Source organism: Trachypithecus francoisi, mitochondrion (genome assembly GCF_009764315.1).
Source record: "Trachypithecus francoisi mitochondrion, complete genome".
In the NCBI taxonomy this organism is placed as follows: Eukaryota; Metazoa; Chordata; class Mammalia; order Primates; family Cercopithecidae; genus Trachypithecus; species Trachypithecus francoisi.
Genome location: NC_023970.1, coordinates 1 through 15606, shown reverse-complemented (window position 1 = coordinate 15606; position 15606 = coordinate 1). Strand labels below are relative to the sequence as shown.

Genomic DNA, 15606 nt, shown 5'->3' with positions numbered 1-15606 from the left:
TATGTAATATTATGTCCTATGGACGCTTAAGCACTTATAGTACTATATAATATTCATGTGGACTAGCAGTAATGCACGAATTACATAAGGGCATATGAAATTAGATTATACTAAGTTATATTTAAGGACTATACCCCCTAGAATACAGAAAGTAGTTTAAATAGAATGCCAGTTTTGGGTATTGGTGGTGGAGTTAAGTACTTTCTTTCTGAGTTGCCCCAGGGAATGAATGTCCGTTGCCAGTTTACAAGACTGATGTATTGGTCTATACTACAGGGGCAGGTTCATTTGAGGAGATTATTTTCGATTAGGGAGGCTAATGGTATTAGGATTAAAATTGTAGTAAAGTATAATATGGATGCTACTTGTCCAATTATAATGAAGGGTTGATTTACCGGCTGGCTTCCGATTCAGGTAAGAGTTAGTAGAGTTGTAATTAGGAGTCATAGTAGGAATTGGCTGAGAGGCCGGAATGCTATGCTTTGTTGTTTAGAATTATGGAGTACAGCTATAATTGCTAAGATAAGAATGGATAGAAGAAGGGCCAGCACACCTCCTAATTTATTAGGGACGGATCGTATGATTGCGTATGCAAATAGGAAGTACCATTCTGGTTTGATATGTGGTGGGGTGTTTAGTGGGTTAGCTGGAGTGTAATTGTCTGGGTCGCTTAGAAGGTCGGCTGAAAATAGTACTAGGGTTATTAGGATAAGCAGGAGAAAGATCAGGCCTAAAATATCTTTGATTGTATAGTAGGGGTGGAAGGGGATTTTATCGGAATTAGAGGGGATTCCGCAGGGATTGTTTGATCCTGTTTCGTGTAGCAAAAGTAGATGAAGAGCTGTTAGGGTTGCAATAATGAAGGGTGGGGTAAAGGTGAGGGTAAAGAATCGTGTGAGGGTTGGATTATCAATAGAATAACCACCTCAGACTCACTGAACGAGATTTGTTCCGATGTATGGGGTTGCAGATAATAAATTTGTGATAACTGTGGCGCCTCAAAATGATATTTGCCCTCATGGAAGTACATAACCCATGAAGGCTGTTGCTATGGTTATGAATAATAGTGCAATGCCAATATTTCATGTTTCAATGAGGAGAAATGAGCCGTAGTATAGGCCTCGGCCTACATGTAGGAAAAGGCAGATAAAGAATATGGAGGCGCCATTGGCGTGGAGATAGCGGATAATTCAGCCATAATTTACATCTCGGGTAATATGTGCGATTGAGGAGAAGGCAGAGGAAGTGTCTGGTGAGTAGTGTATTGCTAGGAATAGGCCGGTAATAATCTGTAAAGTTAAGCAAGTTGCTAGGAGAGAGCCAAAATTTCATCATGTAGAAATGTTTGATGGGGTGGGTAGGTCAATGAGGGAGTGATTAATTATTTTTATAATTGGATTAGATTTACGTAGGGGGGTCATTGGTGTTTTTATAGTTGAAGTACAACGATGGTTTTTCATATCATTAGTCATGGTTGAAGTCCATGTAAGAACGATGTCATATATTTTATTTTTGTTAAGTGTATTATTGGTTATGGGATTTGTGGGATTTTCTTCTAAGCCTTCTCCTATTTATGGGGGCTTGGCATTGATTATTAGTGGTGTAGTTGGTTGTGTAATTATTTTAAATTATGGAGGTACTTACATGGGCTTAATAATACTTCTGATTTATTTGGGAGGTATAATGGTTGTTTTTGGTTATACTGCTGCGATGGCTATTGAGGAATATCCTGAGGCGTGGGTTTCAGGGTTTGAGGTGTTAAGCAGTTTATTAGTTGGATTGGCAATGGAGGTGGGGTTGATTTTATGAGTTTTAGATTATGGTGAGTTAGTGGTGGTGGTTAATTTAAATAATATAGGAAGTTGGGTGGTTTTTGAGGGAGAGGGGCCAGGGTTAATTCGTGAAGATTCTATTGGTGCGGGCGCTTTATATGATTATGGTCGTTGGTTAGTAGTGGTTGTTGGTTGGACGTTATTTGTTGGTGTCTATGTTGTTATTGAAATTACTCGAGGTAATAGATTATACTGTTAATAGTGTAACTAGGATGAGGGAAATAAGGAAGGAGAGGAAATAAAGTTTGATCATGCCTTTTTGGGTGGTTATAGTAATGGAGGTAGTAGCGTGGATATGTGAGATTGTTTTGGGTATTGATTTTTCTAGTCAGATTGAGTCTAGTAAGATAAAGGCTAGGTTTTGACTTACAATTAGATTTTGGTAGGGAATTATTCGGTGAATTGTAGTGGGAAAATATCCTAACATGTTAGAAAATTTGAATATATGTGATGGGGTATATATTTTGAGGTTGTTGGTTATAAGGGTTAAGTCTAGAGCTATTAGAAAGCCCAGGATGGTTACGCATAGAGCCAGGAGTTTTAGGTAATGGGGTATGGTCAGTTGGGGTGGTGTGGTGGGGAAGATATTATTGGTGATGAGAAATCCTGCGAGTAGGCTGCCTAGTGTTAAACGTTTTATTGGGTTTAGTAAAGCTGGGTTATTTTCATTAATGTGGGTTGAGGTTGAAAAGCGGGGTTGTCCTGTTAGTGCTAGGATAATAGTTCGGGTGCTGTAGGCGCTTGTTAGGGAGGTGGCGATAAGAGTAGTAGATAGGGCTCAGGCATTAGTATATGACGTGTTTGCGGTTTCGATAATAAGATCTTTGGAGTAGAAACCTGTGAGAAAAGGTATACCTGTAAGTGCTAGGTTACCAATGGTTAGGGAAGTTGAAGTGATGGGTATTATTTTAAATAATCCACCTATTTTTCGAATATCTTGTTCGTTATTTAAATTGTGAATAATAGAGCCAGAGCAAATGAATAATATGGCTTTGAAGAAGGCATGAGTGCAGATATGTAGGAATGCTAGGTGTGGTTGGTTAATGCCAATGGTAACTATCATTAATCCTAGTTGGCTTGAGGTGGAGAAGGCTACAATTTTTTTGATATCGTTTTGTGTTAGGGCGCAGATTGCTATAAATAGGGTGGTAGTAGCCCCTAGACATAATGTAAGACTTTGAATCAATATACTATTTTCTATTAGGGGGTGAAAGCGAATAAGTAAAAACACTCCTGCTACTACCATAGTGCTAGAATGGAGTAAGGCTGAAACTGGGGTTGGACCCTCTATGGCGGAGGGTAATCAAGGGTGGAGGCCAAGTTGGGCTGATTTTCCTGTTGCTGCTAGGAGAAGTCCTATTAGTGGTAAAAGATTTGGGTTAGAATCTAGGATAAATATTTGTTGGAGGTCTCATGAGTTATAATGAAGAAGAAATCATGCTATGGCTAGGACAAAGCCGATATCACCAATACGGTTATATAGAATTGCCTGAGCAGCTGCTGTGTTGGCGTCTGTTCGAGCATGTCATCAGCCGATTAGTAGAAAGGATATAATTCCAACACCCTCTCATCCGATGAAGAGTTGGAAGAGGTTATTAGCGGTGATTAAAATTAATATGGTAATGAGAAAAATGAGGAGATACTTGAAGAACTGATTAATATTTGGATCTGAGCTTATATATCATAGGGAGAACTCTATGATACACCAGGTAATAAATAGTGCAATTGGGGTAAATATTATGGAAAAATAGTCTAGTTTAAAACTTAGTGTTAGTTCTAGGGACTGAATAGTTGTTCAATGTCAGTTTGAGATAACTATGTCCTGGTCTAATAGAATGTATAGGGTTATGGGAAAGAGACTGAAGATAAAGGTAAATATTATAATTGTTTTTACGTAATTAGGGTATAGGTGATTTTTGTTGGGTTTAATGAGGGTAATAATAATTGGGAGTGTTAGGTAAGTTAGTGTCAGTATAACAATGGAGGCGTGCATTTATTACTTTTATTTGGAGTTGCACCAATATTTTGGTTCCTAAGACCAACGGATATCTGTTATCCTTTAAAAGTTGAGATAGCCGTTTTGTTAAGTACGGGGGCATGGATTAGCAGTCCTTGCAAGCTTTCTCGGTAAATAAGAAGGGGTGGGCTTCTGTATTTAGATTCACAGTCTAATATTTTGGTTAAATTATATTTACAAGAGGTGAAGCCTATAATAATATTGGGGTTGAGGGATAGAAGGATGATGGGGGAAATATGTATAAATATCAATATATTTTCTCGTGTGAAGGAGGGTTTTATGTTTATAATGTGGGAGGTAAGTGTTCCTCGTTGTGTTGTAATAAATATATATAGAGAATAGAGGGCGGTAATTAATATATTTAGTCCTGTAAGCATAATGGTGATATGTGATCAAGAAAATAAGGTTGCTATTACCAATAGTTCTCCAATTAAATTAATGGTGGGGGGTAGGGCTAGGTTGGTGAGGTTTGCTGCAAATCATCAGAAGGCTATTAGTGGAAGTAGGGTTTGAAGTCCTCGAGAGAGTAGTATAATGCGACTGTGGGTTCGTTCATAGTTTGAGTTTGCTGGGCAAAATAGTATGGATGAAGTGAGTCCATGGGCGATTATAAGGATAATTGCGCCAGTGAAGCTTCAGGGGGTTTCAATGAGGGAGGCTATAATTACCAGAGCTATGTGGCTTACGGAGGAGTATGCAATGAGTGATTTTAGGTCTGTTTGTCGTAGGCAGGTTGAGCTTGTTATAATTATGCCTCATAAGGATAACACGAGGAATGGATAGGCTATATATTCTGTTAAAGCGTTAAGAATAGAGGTCAGTCGTATTATGCCATAGCCACCTAGTTTTAGGAGTACTGCAACAAGAGCTATTGATCCAGCAATGGGGACTTCAACATGGGCTTTAGGAAGTCATAAGTGTAGGCCATACAGGGGTATTTTCACTATAAAGGCCACTATGCATCCTAGTCAAGTAAGATTGTGGGATCAGGTAGTCGCTAGTTTTTTAGCCATAAGTGTTACTAACATTGTGTTTAGTGAGCCTAGGTTATTGTAGGTATAGATTAGTATAATAAGCAGGGGGAGAGAGCCGGCTAGTGTGTAGAATAGAAAGTATGTGCTTGCATTGAGGCGTTCTGCCTGGCTGCCTCGTCGGGTGATGATAATTAGGGTAGGGATGAGGGTGGTTTCAAATAAAATATAGAATATAATTAGTTCTGTAGCTACAAATGTTAGAATTAGAGAGATTTGTAGGGAGACAATTGTAGAGAGAGAGAGTTTTTTTAATGAGGGGGTTTCATTGTGTAAATGGTACTGACTTGCTATAATTATGAGAGGTAAAAGTCAGGCTGTTAGTGTTAAGAGGGGCATTGTTAGTGGGTCGGAAGACAAGTAGGTTGAATGGTTGAGGAGGTTATTATTGGTTTGGTTGAAGAATAGTAGGGGAATAGGGCTAATAATCAAGCTGTGCATGGTTAAGTTAATTCATAATATACTGTTTTTGGAAAATCATGTTGTTGGTAATAGCATAATTGTGGGAAGAATTATTTTTAGCATTGGAGTAAGTTTAGGTTATGGATATAATCTAGACCATATGTGTTTGAGATTGAGACTAGTAAGGCAAGACCTACTGCTGCCTCGCAAGCGGCGAATACTAGTAGAGCAATGGGTATGATATTAGCTAGGGGAAAGTGTATGTTTAAGGCTATGAGGGTACTTATAATAAATAGAGAGAGTATTATTCCTTCTAGGCATAATAAAGAGGATATTAGATGTGAACGATAGATTAATATGCCTAGGAGTGAGATAAGAAATGCTAACATAATATTTATATAAATAATGGGCATTTGACTAGTATGATTATCATAATCTAATGAGTCGAAATCATTTGTTTTGTTTAAACTACTTGCCAATTCGGTTCAGTCCAGCCCCTTTTGAGTTCATTCGTATGCTAGGCCGAGGGTTAAAATAATGATTAGTATTATTGATGATTTGATTATTACAGGGAGGTTTGTTGTTTGGAGGGCCCATGGCAGAGGTAATAGTAGAGCAATTTCTAAGTCGAATAGTAGGAAAGTAATAGCGACTAGAAAAAATTTTATGGAAAAAGGGATGCGAGCGGAGTTTAGTGGGTCAAAGCCGCATTCGTAGGGGTCTGCCTTTTCTGCGTAGGGGTTAAGTAAGGGTAATCAAAATATAATGATTATTAGTAGCAGGGTTAGGAGGGTGTTAATTGTTAGGGCTAGTACTAGGTTTATTATTCTTTTTCGAATATTATCGAAGCTAGCTAATTGGAAGTCAGCTGTACTAGTTATACTAAAAGAATAGGAACCTCATCAGTAAATGGAGATGTAAAGGAAGAGTCAGACGACGTCTACAAAGTGTCAGTACCAAGCAGCCGCTTCAAAACCAAAATGATGATTTGATGTAAAATGATATAGTAGCTGGCGGATAAGGCAAACGGTAAGAAAGGTAGATCCAATAATAACGTGAAGTCCGTGGAAGCCGGTAGCAACAAAAAATGTTGAGCCATAAATGCCATCAGAGATAGTGAAGGGTGCTTCATAATATTCAGACATTTGTAAGAGGGTGAAGTAGGTGCCTAATAAAATTGTAATAAGCAGGGCTTGGATTATTTGTTTTCGGTTGGTTTCTATTAAGCTGTGATGAGCTCAAGTGATTGTGACTCCTGATGCAAGTAATACAGAAGTATTTAGGAGGGGTACTTCTAGAGGATTTAGGGGAGTGATACCTGTTGGTGGTCAGTGTCCTCCTAGATGTGGTGTAGGGGCAAGACTTGAGTGGTAGAATGCTCAGAAGAAGCCTGCAAAGAAGAAAACCTCTGAAATAATAAATAAGACTATTCCGTAACGGAGGCCTTTTTGAACTGGTATTGTATGGTGACCTTGATAAGTGCTTTCTCGTACAATATCGCGTCATCATTGATATATTGTTAATATGTTAGTTAATAATCCTAATATTAGTAGGATTATGGAATAAAAGTGAAATCATATGATTAAGCCGGATGTTATTAGAAGAGCTGAGAAAGCTCCTGTTAGAGGTCATGGGCTAGGTTTGACTATATGGTAGGGGTGAGTTTGGTGGGTCATTAAGTATTATCATGTAAATAAAGGCTTACTAAGAGCGTGAAAACATAGGCTTGGATTAGGGCTACTGCAATTTCTAGGATTGTTAATAGCAAGAGGAGTACGAAGGTTAGTGAAGTTGCAAAAAAATTAATGGTTAATAATGCTAATACGGCACTTCCGATTAGATGCATGAGTAGATGTCCTGCTGTGATATTGGCGGTTAGACGTACAGCTAGGGCCACTGGTTGAATAAATAAGCTGATAGTTTCAATAATTACTAGTATGGGGATAAGAAATGTGGGTGTGCCTTGTGGTAGAAAATGGGCTAGGGAATTTTTGGTTTTAAAGCGGAGGCCTGTAATCACTGTACCAGCCCATAGAGGGATTGCCATTGCCAAATTCATAGACAGCTGGGCGGTAGGTGTAAATGAGTGAGGTAGTAGTCAGAGGAGGTTGGTTGTGGCAATAAAAATAATTAGAGATATTAGCATTAGAGACCAGGTTCGTCCTTTTGTATTATGAATTATTATTATTTGTTTTAAGATAAGTTGAATCAGATTTTGTTGAATAGTAATTAGTCGATTGTTAACAAGGTGCTTGGAGGTTGGAAATAGTAATGTGGGAAATAGAATAATGGGTACTACAGCGGGTAGAGTTAGGAGAGTTGGGGTTGTAAATGGAGTAAATAAATTTTCGTTCATTTTAGTTGTCAAGGGTTATTAAATGTCTGTATATTAGGAATTTTTTGTGATGGATTTAAATAGTAGTTTGTATTTAGTAATTTTAATTGCATAATAAGGTATAGTGCAGGTAGCATGGTTATAATGGTAATAAATCATGTAGATGTATTTAGTTGAGGCATTTCACTGTAGAGAAAGTGCTTTCTCATCTTTAACTTAAAAGGTTAATGCTGTAGTAGCTATACAGTGGATCTTAATAACTTAAGAGTAAACTAGGTAAAGTGCATCTGGTATATTTATAGAGTGAATACAGGTCCTATCTCGAAAATTTTTAGTGGGATTAATTCGGCAACAATAGGCATAAAACTGTGATTAGCACCGCAGATTTCTGAACATTGTCCGTAGTAGACGCCTGGTCGTATGGCAGTAAATGTGGTTTGATTTAAGCGTCCTGGAATTGCATCTGTTTTTAGACCGAGTGTTGGGATGGTTCATGAGTGTAGGACGTCTTGGGATGTAATTATTATACGGACAGGGGCTTCAATTGGAAGTACCACTCGATTATCAACTTCTAGAAGCCGAAGGTCTCCTGGGTTTAAAAATAGTGGGGGGAGTATATAAGAATTAAAGATTAGGCCCCCATAGTCTGTATATTCATAGGTTCAGTATCATTGATGTCCAATTGACTTAATAGTAAATGAGGGGTTATTAATTTCGTCTGTTAAGTAGAGAATTCGTAGAGATGGAAGAGCAATTAAGACTAGAATAATTGCGGGTAAGATAGTTCAAATAGTCTCTATTTCTTGAGCATCTGTGATGTTAATGCTAGTTAGTTTTGTTGTTAGTACTGATAATAAAATATATAGGACGAGAAAGCTAATTAGGGATACAATTATAAAGGCGTGGTCGTGGAAAGCAATCAGTTCTTCTATGATAGGGGATGTGGCATCTTGTAGGCCTAGTTGAACTGGGTGGGCCATGTAAGATATATAGGATATGTCCTATAATTTAGCTTTGACAAAGCTATGAAATAATTTTTCTAATATCTCATTGAAAAAGTTATAGGGGCTATAGAATTGGCTTGAAACCAGTTTCAGGAGGTTCGATTCCTTCCTTTTTTATTTAACTTTGATGAAGGCTGGTTCATCAAATGTGTGATAGGGTGGAGGAGAGCCATGCAGTCACTCTAGGTTGTAGGTGGGTTGTTCAATTGATAGTACTTTACGTTTTGAGGTGAAAGCTTCTCAGATTATATAAATTATTAGTAGTATTGCTACCAGGGATATAAAGGAACCTGTGGATGATACAATATTTCATGTAGTGTAAGCATCAGGGTAGTCGGAATAGCGTCGGGGTATTCCTGATAAACCCAGAAAATGTTGTGGGAAAAAGGTTAAGTTTACACCTACAAATATAATAGTAAAGTGGACTTTGGCGCAGATTTGGTCTAGGGTATAGCCTGAGAATAAGGGAAACCAGTGAATAAAGCCCCCTATAATAGCAAAGACAGCTCCTATTGATAAGACATAGTGGAAATGAGCTACGACATAATATGTGTCGTGTAATACAATATCCAGTGATGAACTTGCTAGTACAATACCGGTCAGACCCCCTACGGTAAAGAGGAAAATAAAGCCTAGAGCTCAGAGTATTGCGGCTGATCACTTAATATTTCCTCCATGTAGCGTAGCAAGTCAGCTAAAGACTTTAACGCCAGTTGGGATTGCAATAATTATAGTGGCAGAAGTAAAATAGGCTCGTGTATCCACATCTATTCCGACTGTAAATATATGGTGAGCTCATACAATAAAGCCTAGGAACCCAATTGATACTATGGCTCAGACTATGCCTATATACCCGAATGGTTCTTTTTTTCCAGAATAGTATGTTACAATGTGGGAAATTATTCCGAAGCCAGGTAAAATAAGAATATAGACTTCAGGGTGTCCGAAAAATCAGAATAAGTGTTGATATAAGATAGGATCTCCCCCTCCTGCAGGGTCAAAGAAGGTGGTGTTGAGGTTGCGGTCTGTTAATAATATTGTAATACCAGCGGCTAGTACGGGCAAGGATAGGAGGAGCAGTACTGCTGTAATTAGGACTGATCAAACAAATAGAGGAGTTTGGTATTGAGATATTGCAGGGGGTTTTATGTTAATAATAGTTGTAATAAAATTAATAGCCCCTAGAATAGAAGAAATGCCTGCTAGGTGAAGCGAGAAAATAGTCAGGTCTACGGAGGCTCCTGGATGAGAGAGGTTTCCTGCTAAGGGTGGATATACTGTTCAACCTGTTCCGGCACCAGCTTCTACTATGGCTGATGCGAGAAGAAGTAGGAAGGATGGTGGAAGAAGTCAGAAGCTTATATTATTTAGGCGGGGGAATGCTATGTCAGGAGCACCAATTATTAGGGGTACTAGTCAGTTTCCAAAGCCTCCAATTATAATGGGTATGACCATAAAGAAGATTATGACAAATGCATGAGCCGTAACGATAACATTATAGATGTGGTCATTACCTAACAGGTTGCCGGGTTGACCGAGTTCGGCTCGGATAAGAAGGCTTATAGCTATACCTACGGTTCCAGCTCATGCGCCAAATAGTAAATATAAGGTTCCAATGTCTTTATGATTTGTAGAGAATAGCCAGCGGTTAATGAGCATAAGTGAAAAAAAGGTAAAATGGCTGAGTAAGCATTAGGCTGTAAATCTAAGGACAGAGGTTCAGTCCTCTTTTTACCAGCCCCGAGGTGGTTTTCATGTTGAATTGCAAATTCAAAGGAGCAGTTAGATTTCTGCCGGGGCTTCTCCCGCCTTTTTTCCCTGCGGCGGGAGAAGTAGATTAAAGCCAGTTGATTGGGGCATTTAGCTGTTAACTAAATTTTTGTGGGTTTAAGTCCCATTAATCTAGTAAGGGCTTAGCTTAATTAAAGTAACTGGTTTGCGTTCAGTTGATGCAGAATGAGATTCTGTAGTCCTTAATCTATATGAGAAATTAAGTATGCTTAACTTACTAAGAGCTTTGGAGGCTTTCGGTCTTAATTAACCTAAATTTCTAGGGAATAGTTAAAATTGTTGGGGCTATAGGTAATAGGAAGGTGGTAAGGATAAAAAGTGGGGGGATCAGAAGCGTGGTTTTTGTATTTTCGAATTGTCATTTTATTTTTGTGTTATTGGATGCAGGGAGTAGTGTTATGGAGGTAGTATAGACTAGGCGTAAATAAAAATATAAGTTGAGTAGGGTTATAGTAACTATAATGGTAGGTATAATGAAGTTGCTATTTTTTGTAACTTCTTGGATAGTAATCCATTTGGGTAGAAAGCCGGTTAGTGGGGGTAGGCCTCCTATAGATAGGTGGGTGGATGATATTAGTGGTATCAATCAGGTGTGTTTATTTCAGGTGTGTGATAATGTTAGGGTTGTGGTGTTCGAGTTTAGGTTTAGGGCTAGAAATGCAGTGGTAACTAAAACAATATATGTGAGGAGATAAAAAATTGTAATATCCGGGTTGTAAGTTAAAGTTGTTATTATTCAGCCTATATGGGTAATTGAAGAGTATGCTAAAATTTTACGTAGTTGTGCTTGATTAAGACCTCCTCAGCTGCCTACCATGATGGATAGGCTGGATAGAATCAGGAGAATATTTGTATTAATTGATGAATGAATTTGGTACATGATTGAGATAGGGGCTAGTTTTTGTCATGTAAGGAGAAGTAGACCAGGAATTAAAGGTGTTCCTTGGGTAACTTCTGGGACTCAGAAGTGAATAGGGGCTATTCCTAGTTTTATAGCGAGGGCTATTATTATGACTAAAGATGAGGATTGATTAATATTGTTTATCATAGTTCATTGTTCGGGGAATAGACTATTATATATAATTGCTATTATGAGGATTATAGATGCAGTGGATTGTACAAGGAAATATTTAGTGGCGGCTTCTGTGGAGCGAGAGTTTGTTTTTTTAATTAGGATTGAGGTAAAGGCCAATATATTTATTTCTAGGCCCATCCAGGCTAGAAACCAGTGAGAGCTTAATAGTGTAATGATAGTACCTATAAATATGGTAAAATAAATAATAAGTTGGGCTAGTGGATTAATTAGTACGGGAAGGATATAACCAACATTTTCGGGGTATGGGCCCGATAGCTTATTTAGCTGACCTTACTTTAGAATGAGGTGTAATAGGTAGCACGGAGGAGTTTGGATCCTCAGGAGTAGGTTCGATGCCTATAATTCTAGAAATAAGGGGATTAAGCACCTCTATTATTTACTCTATCAAAGTAACTCTTTTGTCAGACATATTTCTAGATTTGAGGGGGGATGCCAGAGGATATGATGGAAATTGAGATATATCATATAAGGAATGCTAGTGTAAGGGGAAGAAAATTTTTTCATAGGAGGTATATAAGTTGATCATAGCGGAATCGAGGGTAGGTTGCTCGAATTCATAGGAATAGGGAGGTTAAGAGAAGTGTTTTAGTAATAAAGCATGTTGTGAACAATTCCGGTGAGTGAATGGGATATAATGATCCTAGGAAAATTGTGGTCGTTAGGGCGTTTATTATAATGATATTCATGTACTCAGCTATGAAGAAAAGGGCAAACGGGCCTGCAGCATACTCAGTATTAAAGCCTGAGACTAATTCGGATTCCCCTTCTGTTAGGTTAAAAGGGGCCCGATTGGTCTCTGCTAATGTAGAGGTAAATCATATTATGGCTAGAGGTCATGATGGTAGGAGAAGTCAGAGGTGTTCTTGTGTTGTAATGAGTGAGTGAAGGTTGAATGAGCCGCTTATTAGCAGAATTGATAATAAAATAATGGCGAGGGTTACTTCATATGAGATTGTCTGGGCTACTGCTCGTAGTGCTCCGATTAGTGCATAATTTGAGTTTGATGCTCATCCTGATCATAAGATAGAGTGGACGGCTAAGCTAGATGTGGCTAGAATAAATAAAAGTCCTAGGTTAAGATTAATTAGGGAATTGGGCATGGGGAGAGGTACTCATAAGAGAAGGGCAATGGTAAAGGCTAGGGCTGGTGCAATAACATAAAGAGTAGTAGTGGAAGTTGAGGGTTTTAATGGTTCTTTGGTGAAGAGTTTTATTGCGTCGGCAAAGGGTTGTAATAGTCCACAAGGTCCTACAATGTTGGGTCCTTTACGTAGTTGTATGTAGCCTAGTAGTTTTCGTTCGGTAAGTGTAAGAAATGCTATAGCAACAATAGCGGGTAAAGTGACAAGTAGAATATTTGTTGTGAACATGGTGTTAAGAAGAGGAGTTGAACCTCTGATTGTAAAGTCTTAAATTTTATGCAATTGCCGGGCTCTGCCATCTTAACAAGCCCTGTTCTTGGGCTGTATATATAGTTTTTTGTTAAATTGAGATTAGGTCATTTATGGAAGGAAGGCACTTTATGAAGTAGGCTTTATTTCTCTTGTCCTTTCGTACAGGGAGAAATGTAAAATAGATAGAAACCGACCTGGATTGCTCCGGTCTGAACTCAGATCACGTAGGACTTTAATCGTTGAACAAACGAACCCTTGATAGCTGCTGCACCATTAGGATGTCCTGATCCAACATCGAGGTCGTAAACCCTATTGTCGATATGAACTCTGGAATAGGATTGCGCTGTTATCCCTGGGGTAACTTATTCCGTTGATCAAATTATTGGGTCAATTGTAGATATTGATTCGCTTTAACTTGTTCAGTCTTGGCATAGTCTATTCGGAGGTTTAGTTATGCTCCGAGGTCACCCCAACCAAAATTTTAAATGCAGGGTCAGGATATGTTAAACCCATAGGTTTATGTTGTTATGATTGCATTAGTAGATTAAAGCTCCGCAGGGTCTTCTCGTCTTATTATTTTATGTCCGCCTCTTCACGGACAGGTCAATTTCACTGGTTGGAAGTAAGAGACAGTTAAACCCTCGTGTTGCCATTCATGCAAGTCCCTATTTAAAGAACAAGTGATTATGCTACCTTTGCACGGTCAGGGTACCGCGGCCGTTGAACATGTGTCACTGGGCAGGCAGTGCCTCTAATATTAGTAATGCTAGAGGTGATGTTTTTGGTAAACAGGCGGGGCTATATTTGCCGAGTTCCTTTTACTTCTTTTAACCTTTCCCGGATAGCACGCCTGTGTTGGGTTAACAGTATTAGTAATACTGGCTTGTTTATAATTATTAGTATTAGGCTGTTAAGTATCGGTGAGGTTTTCGATCCGATTTAGGCTTATGCGTAGGAGAATTTATTCATGTTACTAATACTAGCATTATTACTTCTATAGTGTAATAGATTAATCCAATGTGATGTTAGGAGTTCAGTTAAGTGTTTGGAATTTCTTTGAGTATTTAATGTTGAGCTTGAACGCTTTCTTAATTGATGGCTGCTTTTAGGCCAACTATGGGGGTTGGAATTTTTACTCTCTATACAAGGTTTTTTCCTAGTGTCTAAGGAGCTGTCCCTCCTTAGACTAACAATTAAGCTTACAGGGGGATTAGTGGTTCTGCGGGTAGGCTTAAGGTTGAACTAAAATTCTGTCTTGGATAACCAGCTATCGCCAGGCTCGGTAGGTGTATCACCTCTACCTAAAAATCTTCCCACTATTTTGCCACATAGACGGGTGCGCTCTTTAGCTGTTCTTGGGTAGCTCGTCTGGTTTCGGGGTATTTGGCTTTAGTTCTCTTTGTGAAATAATCTCTAGCTGGCCCATTATGCAGAAGGTATAGGGGTAAGTCCTTGCTATTTTATGCTTAATTTTTTTTTTCATCTTTCCCTTGCGGTACTATATCTATAGCGCCAGAATAAATTTTCTATCACCTATACTTTTATATCTGTGAATGGTTTAATATTATATATTTATTTGATAATAGTATTGATTGGTTTTTGGGCTAGTGTTGGCTCAAGGTAATCAAACGATGTTGATATCTTCCGGGTGTAAGCAGGATGCTTTGTATTGAGCTATACCTTGATTTATCCAAGTGCACCTTCCAGTACACTTACCATGTTACGACTTATCTCCTCTATATAAATACAGGGGTGTTTAGTTAAGCTAATCCTTAATTATATTTGAGGAGAGCGACGGGCGGTGTGTGCGTGCTTCATGGCCTAGTTCAACTAAGCACTCTATTCTTAGTTTACTACTAAATCCTCCTTGGACTCTTAAGTTTCATAAGAGTTATCGTGGGTTTTCTGTAATAGAAAATGTAGCCCATTTTTTCCCAGCTCATAGGCTACACCTTGACCTAACGTTTTTGCGTGGGCATTTGTGCTTACTTTATAGCTCTTGTTGAGGTTTGCTGAAGATGGCGGTATATAGGCTGAGCGAGAGATGGTAGGGCGGATCGGGGTTTATCGATTATAGAACAGGCTCCTCTAGGGGGTATAAAGCACCGCCAAGTCCTTTGAGTTTTAAGCTGTTGCTTGTAGTGTTCTGGCGAGTAGTTTTGTTGTTTTAACTATTGAAGTTTAGGGCTAAGCATAGTGGGGTCTCTAATCCCAGTTTGAATCTTAGCTATTGTGTTTTCAGAAATTTTAAAGCCACTTTCGTAGTTTATTTTACATTGGCTAGGGTTTTACAGTTTAGAAAGAGTTTAGCTTTATTTAGTTGAATTAATCTAAAACACTCTTTACGCCGATGTCTATTAGCTTGGGTCAATCGTATGGCCGCGGTGGCTGGCACGAAATTGACCAACCCTATATTAGCATAGCTTAGTTAAACCTTCGTTTATAGCTAAATACTAGTCACTGCTGTTTCCCGTGGGGGTGTGGCTAAGCAAAGTGTCTTGAGCTGCATTAAGCGTGCTTGATACTTACTCCTTTTAATCATGGTGATTTGTAGGGTGTCTTCACTGGGGCGAGGATACTTGCATGTGTAACCTTGCTAGAAGTTAATAGAAAGGCCGGGACCAAACCTATTTGTTTATGAGGTTTTATGAACCCATCTAGGCATTTTCAGTGTCTTGCTTTGGATAAGTTAAGCTACATAAAC

The 15606-nt window shown here is 38.6% G+C and overlaps 13 protein-coding genes across 13 annotated transcripts, besides 26 other annotated features; 1 reads left to right on the top strand and 12 right to left on the bottom strand. All coding sequences in view use genetic code 2, as the record gives it.

Moving 5' to 3' along the window:
• Nucleotides 1-145: part of a D loop that runs on past the window's edge.
• Nucleotides 146-212, top strand: a tRNA (tRNA-Pro).
• A 2-nt stretch (nucleotides 213-214) lies between these two features.
• Nucleotides 215-280, bottom strand: a tRNA (tRNA-Thr).
• On the bottom strand, nucleotides 281-1421 carry CYTB (TAA stop codon is completed by the addition of 3' A residues to the mRNA). The gene has a single exon. A coding segment is annotated over exon 1 (1141 nt).
• Nucleotides 1422-1425: 4 nt separating this feature from the next.
• Nucleotides 1426-1494, top strand: a tRNA (tRNA-Glu).
• Nucleotides 1495-2019, top strand: ND6 (NADH dehydrogenase subunit 6). Its single transcript has one exon. It carries the CDS (start codon nucleotides 1495-1497, stop codon nucleotides 2017-2019), a length of 525 nt encoding a protein of 174 aa, YP_009024994.1.
• ND5 (NADH dehydrogenase subunit 5) lies at nucleotides 2020-3825 on the bottom strand. The gene has a single exon. It carries the CDS (start codon nucleotides 3823-3825, stop codon nucleotides 2020-2022), a length of 1806 nt encoding a protein of 601 aa, YP_009024993.1.
• A 4-nt stretch (nucleotides 3826-3829) lies between these two features.
• Nucleotides 3830-3899, bottom strand: a tRNA (tRNA-Leu).
• Nucleotides 3900-3958, bottom strand: a tRNA (tRNA-Ser).
• Nucleotides 3959-4027, bottom strand: a tRNA (tRNA-His).
• ND4 (TAA stop codon is completed by the addition of 3' A residues to the mRNA) lies at nucleotides 4028-5405 on the bottom strand. Its single transcript has one exon. A coding segment is annotated over exon 1 (1378 nt).
• On the bottom strand, nucleotides 5399-5695 carry ND4L (NADH dehydrogenase subunit 4L). The gene has a single exon. It carries the CDS (start codon nucleotides 5693-5695, stop codon nucleotides 5399-5401), a length of 297 nt encoding a protein of 98 aa, YP_009024991.1.
• Nucleotides 5696-5760, bottom strand: a tRNA (tRNA-Arg).
• On the bottom strand, nucleotides 5761-6106 carry ND3 (TAA stop codon is completed by the addition of 3' A residues to the mRNA). The gene has a single exon. A coding segment is annotated over exon 1 (346 nt).
• Nucleotides 6107-6174, bottom strand: a tRNA (tRNA-Gly).
• On the bottom strand, nucleotides 6175-6958 carry COX3 (TAA stop codon is completed by the addition of 3' A residues to the mRNA). The gene has a single exon. A coding segment is annotated over exon 1 (784 nt).
• On the bottom strand, nucleotides 6958-7638 carry ATP6 (ATP synthase F0 subunit 6). Its single transcript has one exon. It carries the CDS (start codon nucleotides 7636-7638, stop codon nucleotides 6958-6960), a length of 681 nt encoding a protein of 226 aa, YP_009024988.1.
• Nucleotides 7593-7799, bottom strand: ATP8 (ATP synthase F0 subunit 8). Its single transcript has one exon. It carries the CDS (start codon nucleotides 7797-7799, stop codon nucleotides 7593-7595), a length of 207 nt encoding a protein of 68 aa, YP_009024987.1.
• A 1-nt stretch (nucleotide 7800) lies between these two features.
• Nucleotides 7801-7866, bottom strand: a tRNA (tRNA-Lys).
• A 47-nt stretch (nucleotides 7867-7913) lies between these two features.
• On the bottom strand, nucleotides 7914-8597 carry COX2 (cytochrome c oxidase subunit II). Its single transcript has one exon. The coding sequence runs from the start codon at nucleotides 8595-8597 to the stop codon at nucleotides 7914-7916; it is 684 nt and encodes a 227-aa protein (YP_009024986.1).
• A 1-nt stretch (nucleotide 8598) lies between these two features.
• Nucleotides 8599-8666, bottom strand: a tRNA (tRNA-Asp).
• Nucleotides 8667-8669: 3 nt separating this feature from the next.
• Nucleotides 8670-8738, top strand: a tRNA (tRNA-Ser).
• Nucleotides 8736-10280, bottom strand: COX1 (cytochrome c oxidase subunit I). The gene has a single exon. The coding sequence runs from the start codon at nucleotides 10278-10280 to the stop codon at nucleotides 8736-8738; it is 1545 nt and encodes a 514-aa protein (YP_009024985.1).
• Nucleotides 10281-10292: 12 nt separating this feature from the next.
• Nucleotides 10293-10358, top strand: a tRNA (tRNA-Tyr).
• Nucleotides 10358-10423, top strand: a tRNA (tRNA-Cys).
• Nucleotides 10422-10454: an origin of replication.
• Nucleotides 10455-10527, top strand: a tRNA (tRNA-Asn).
• Nucleotide 10528: 1 nt separating this feature from the next.
• Nucleotides 10529-10597, top strand: a tRNA (tRNA-Ala).
• An 8-nt stretch (nucleotides 10598-10605) lies between these two features.
• Nucleotides 10606-10673, bottom strand: a tRNA (tRNA-Trp).
• ND2 (TAA stop codon is completed by the addition of 3' A residues to the mRNA) lies at nucleotides 10674-11715 on the bottom strand. Its single transcript has one exon. A coding segment is annotated over exon 1 (1042 nt).
• Nucleotides 11716-11783, bottom strand: a tRNA (tRNA-Met).
• A 1-nt stretch (nucleotide 11784) lies between these two features.
• Nucleotides 11785-11856, top strand: a tRNA (tRNA-Gln).
• Nucleotides 11854-11923, bottom strand: a tRNA (tRNA-Ile).
• Nucleotides 11924-12878, bottom strand: ND1 (NADH dehydrogenase subunit 1). The gene has a single exon. A coding segment is annotated over exon 1 (955 nt).
• Nucleotides 12879-12880: 2 nt separating this feature from the next.
• Nucleotides 12881-12955, bottom strand: a tRNA (tRNA-Leu).
• Nucleotides 12956-14517, bottom strand: an rRNA (l-rRNA).
• Nucleotides 14518-14586, bottom strand: a tRNA (tRNA-Val).
• Nucleotides 14587-15534, bottom strand: an rRNA (s-rRNA).
• Nucleotides 15535-15606, bottom strand: a tRNA (tRNA-Phe).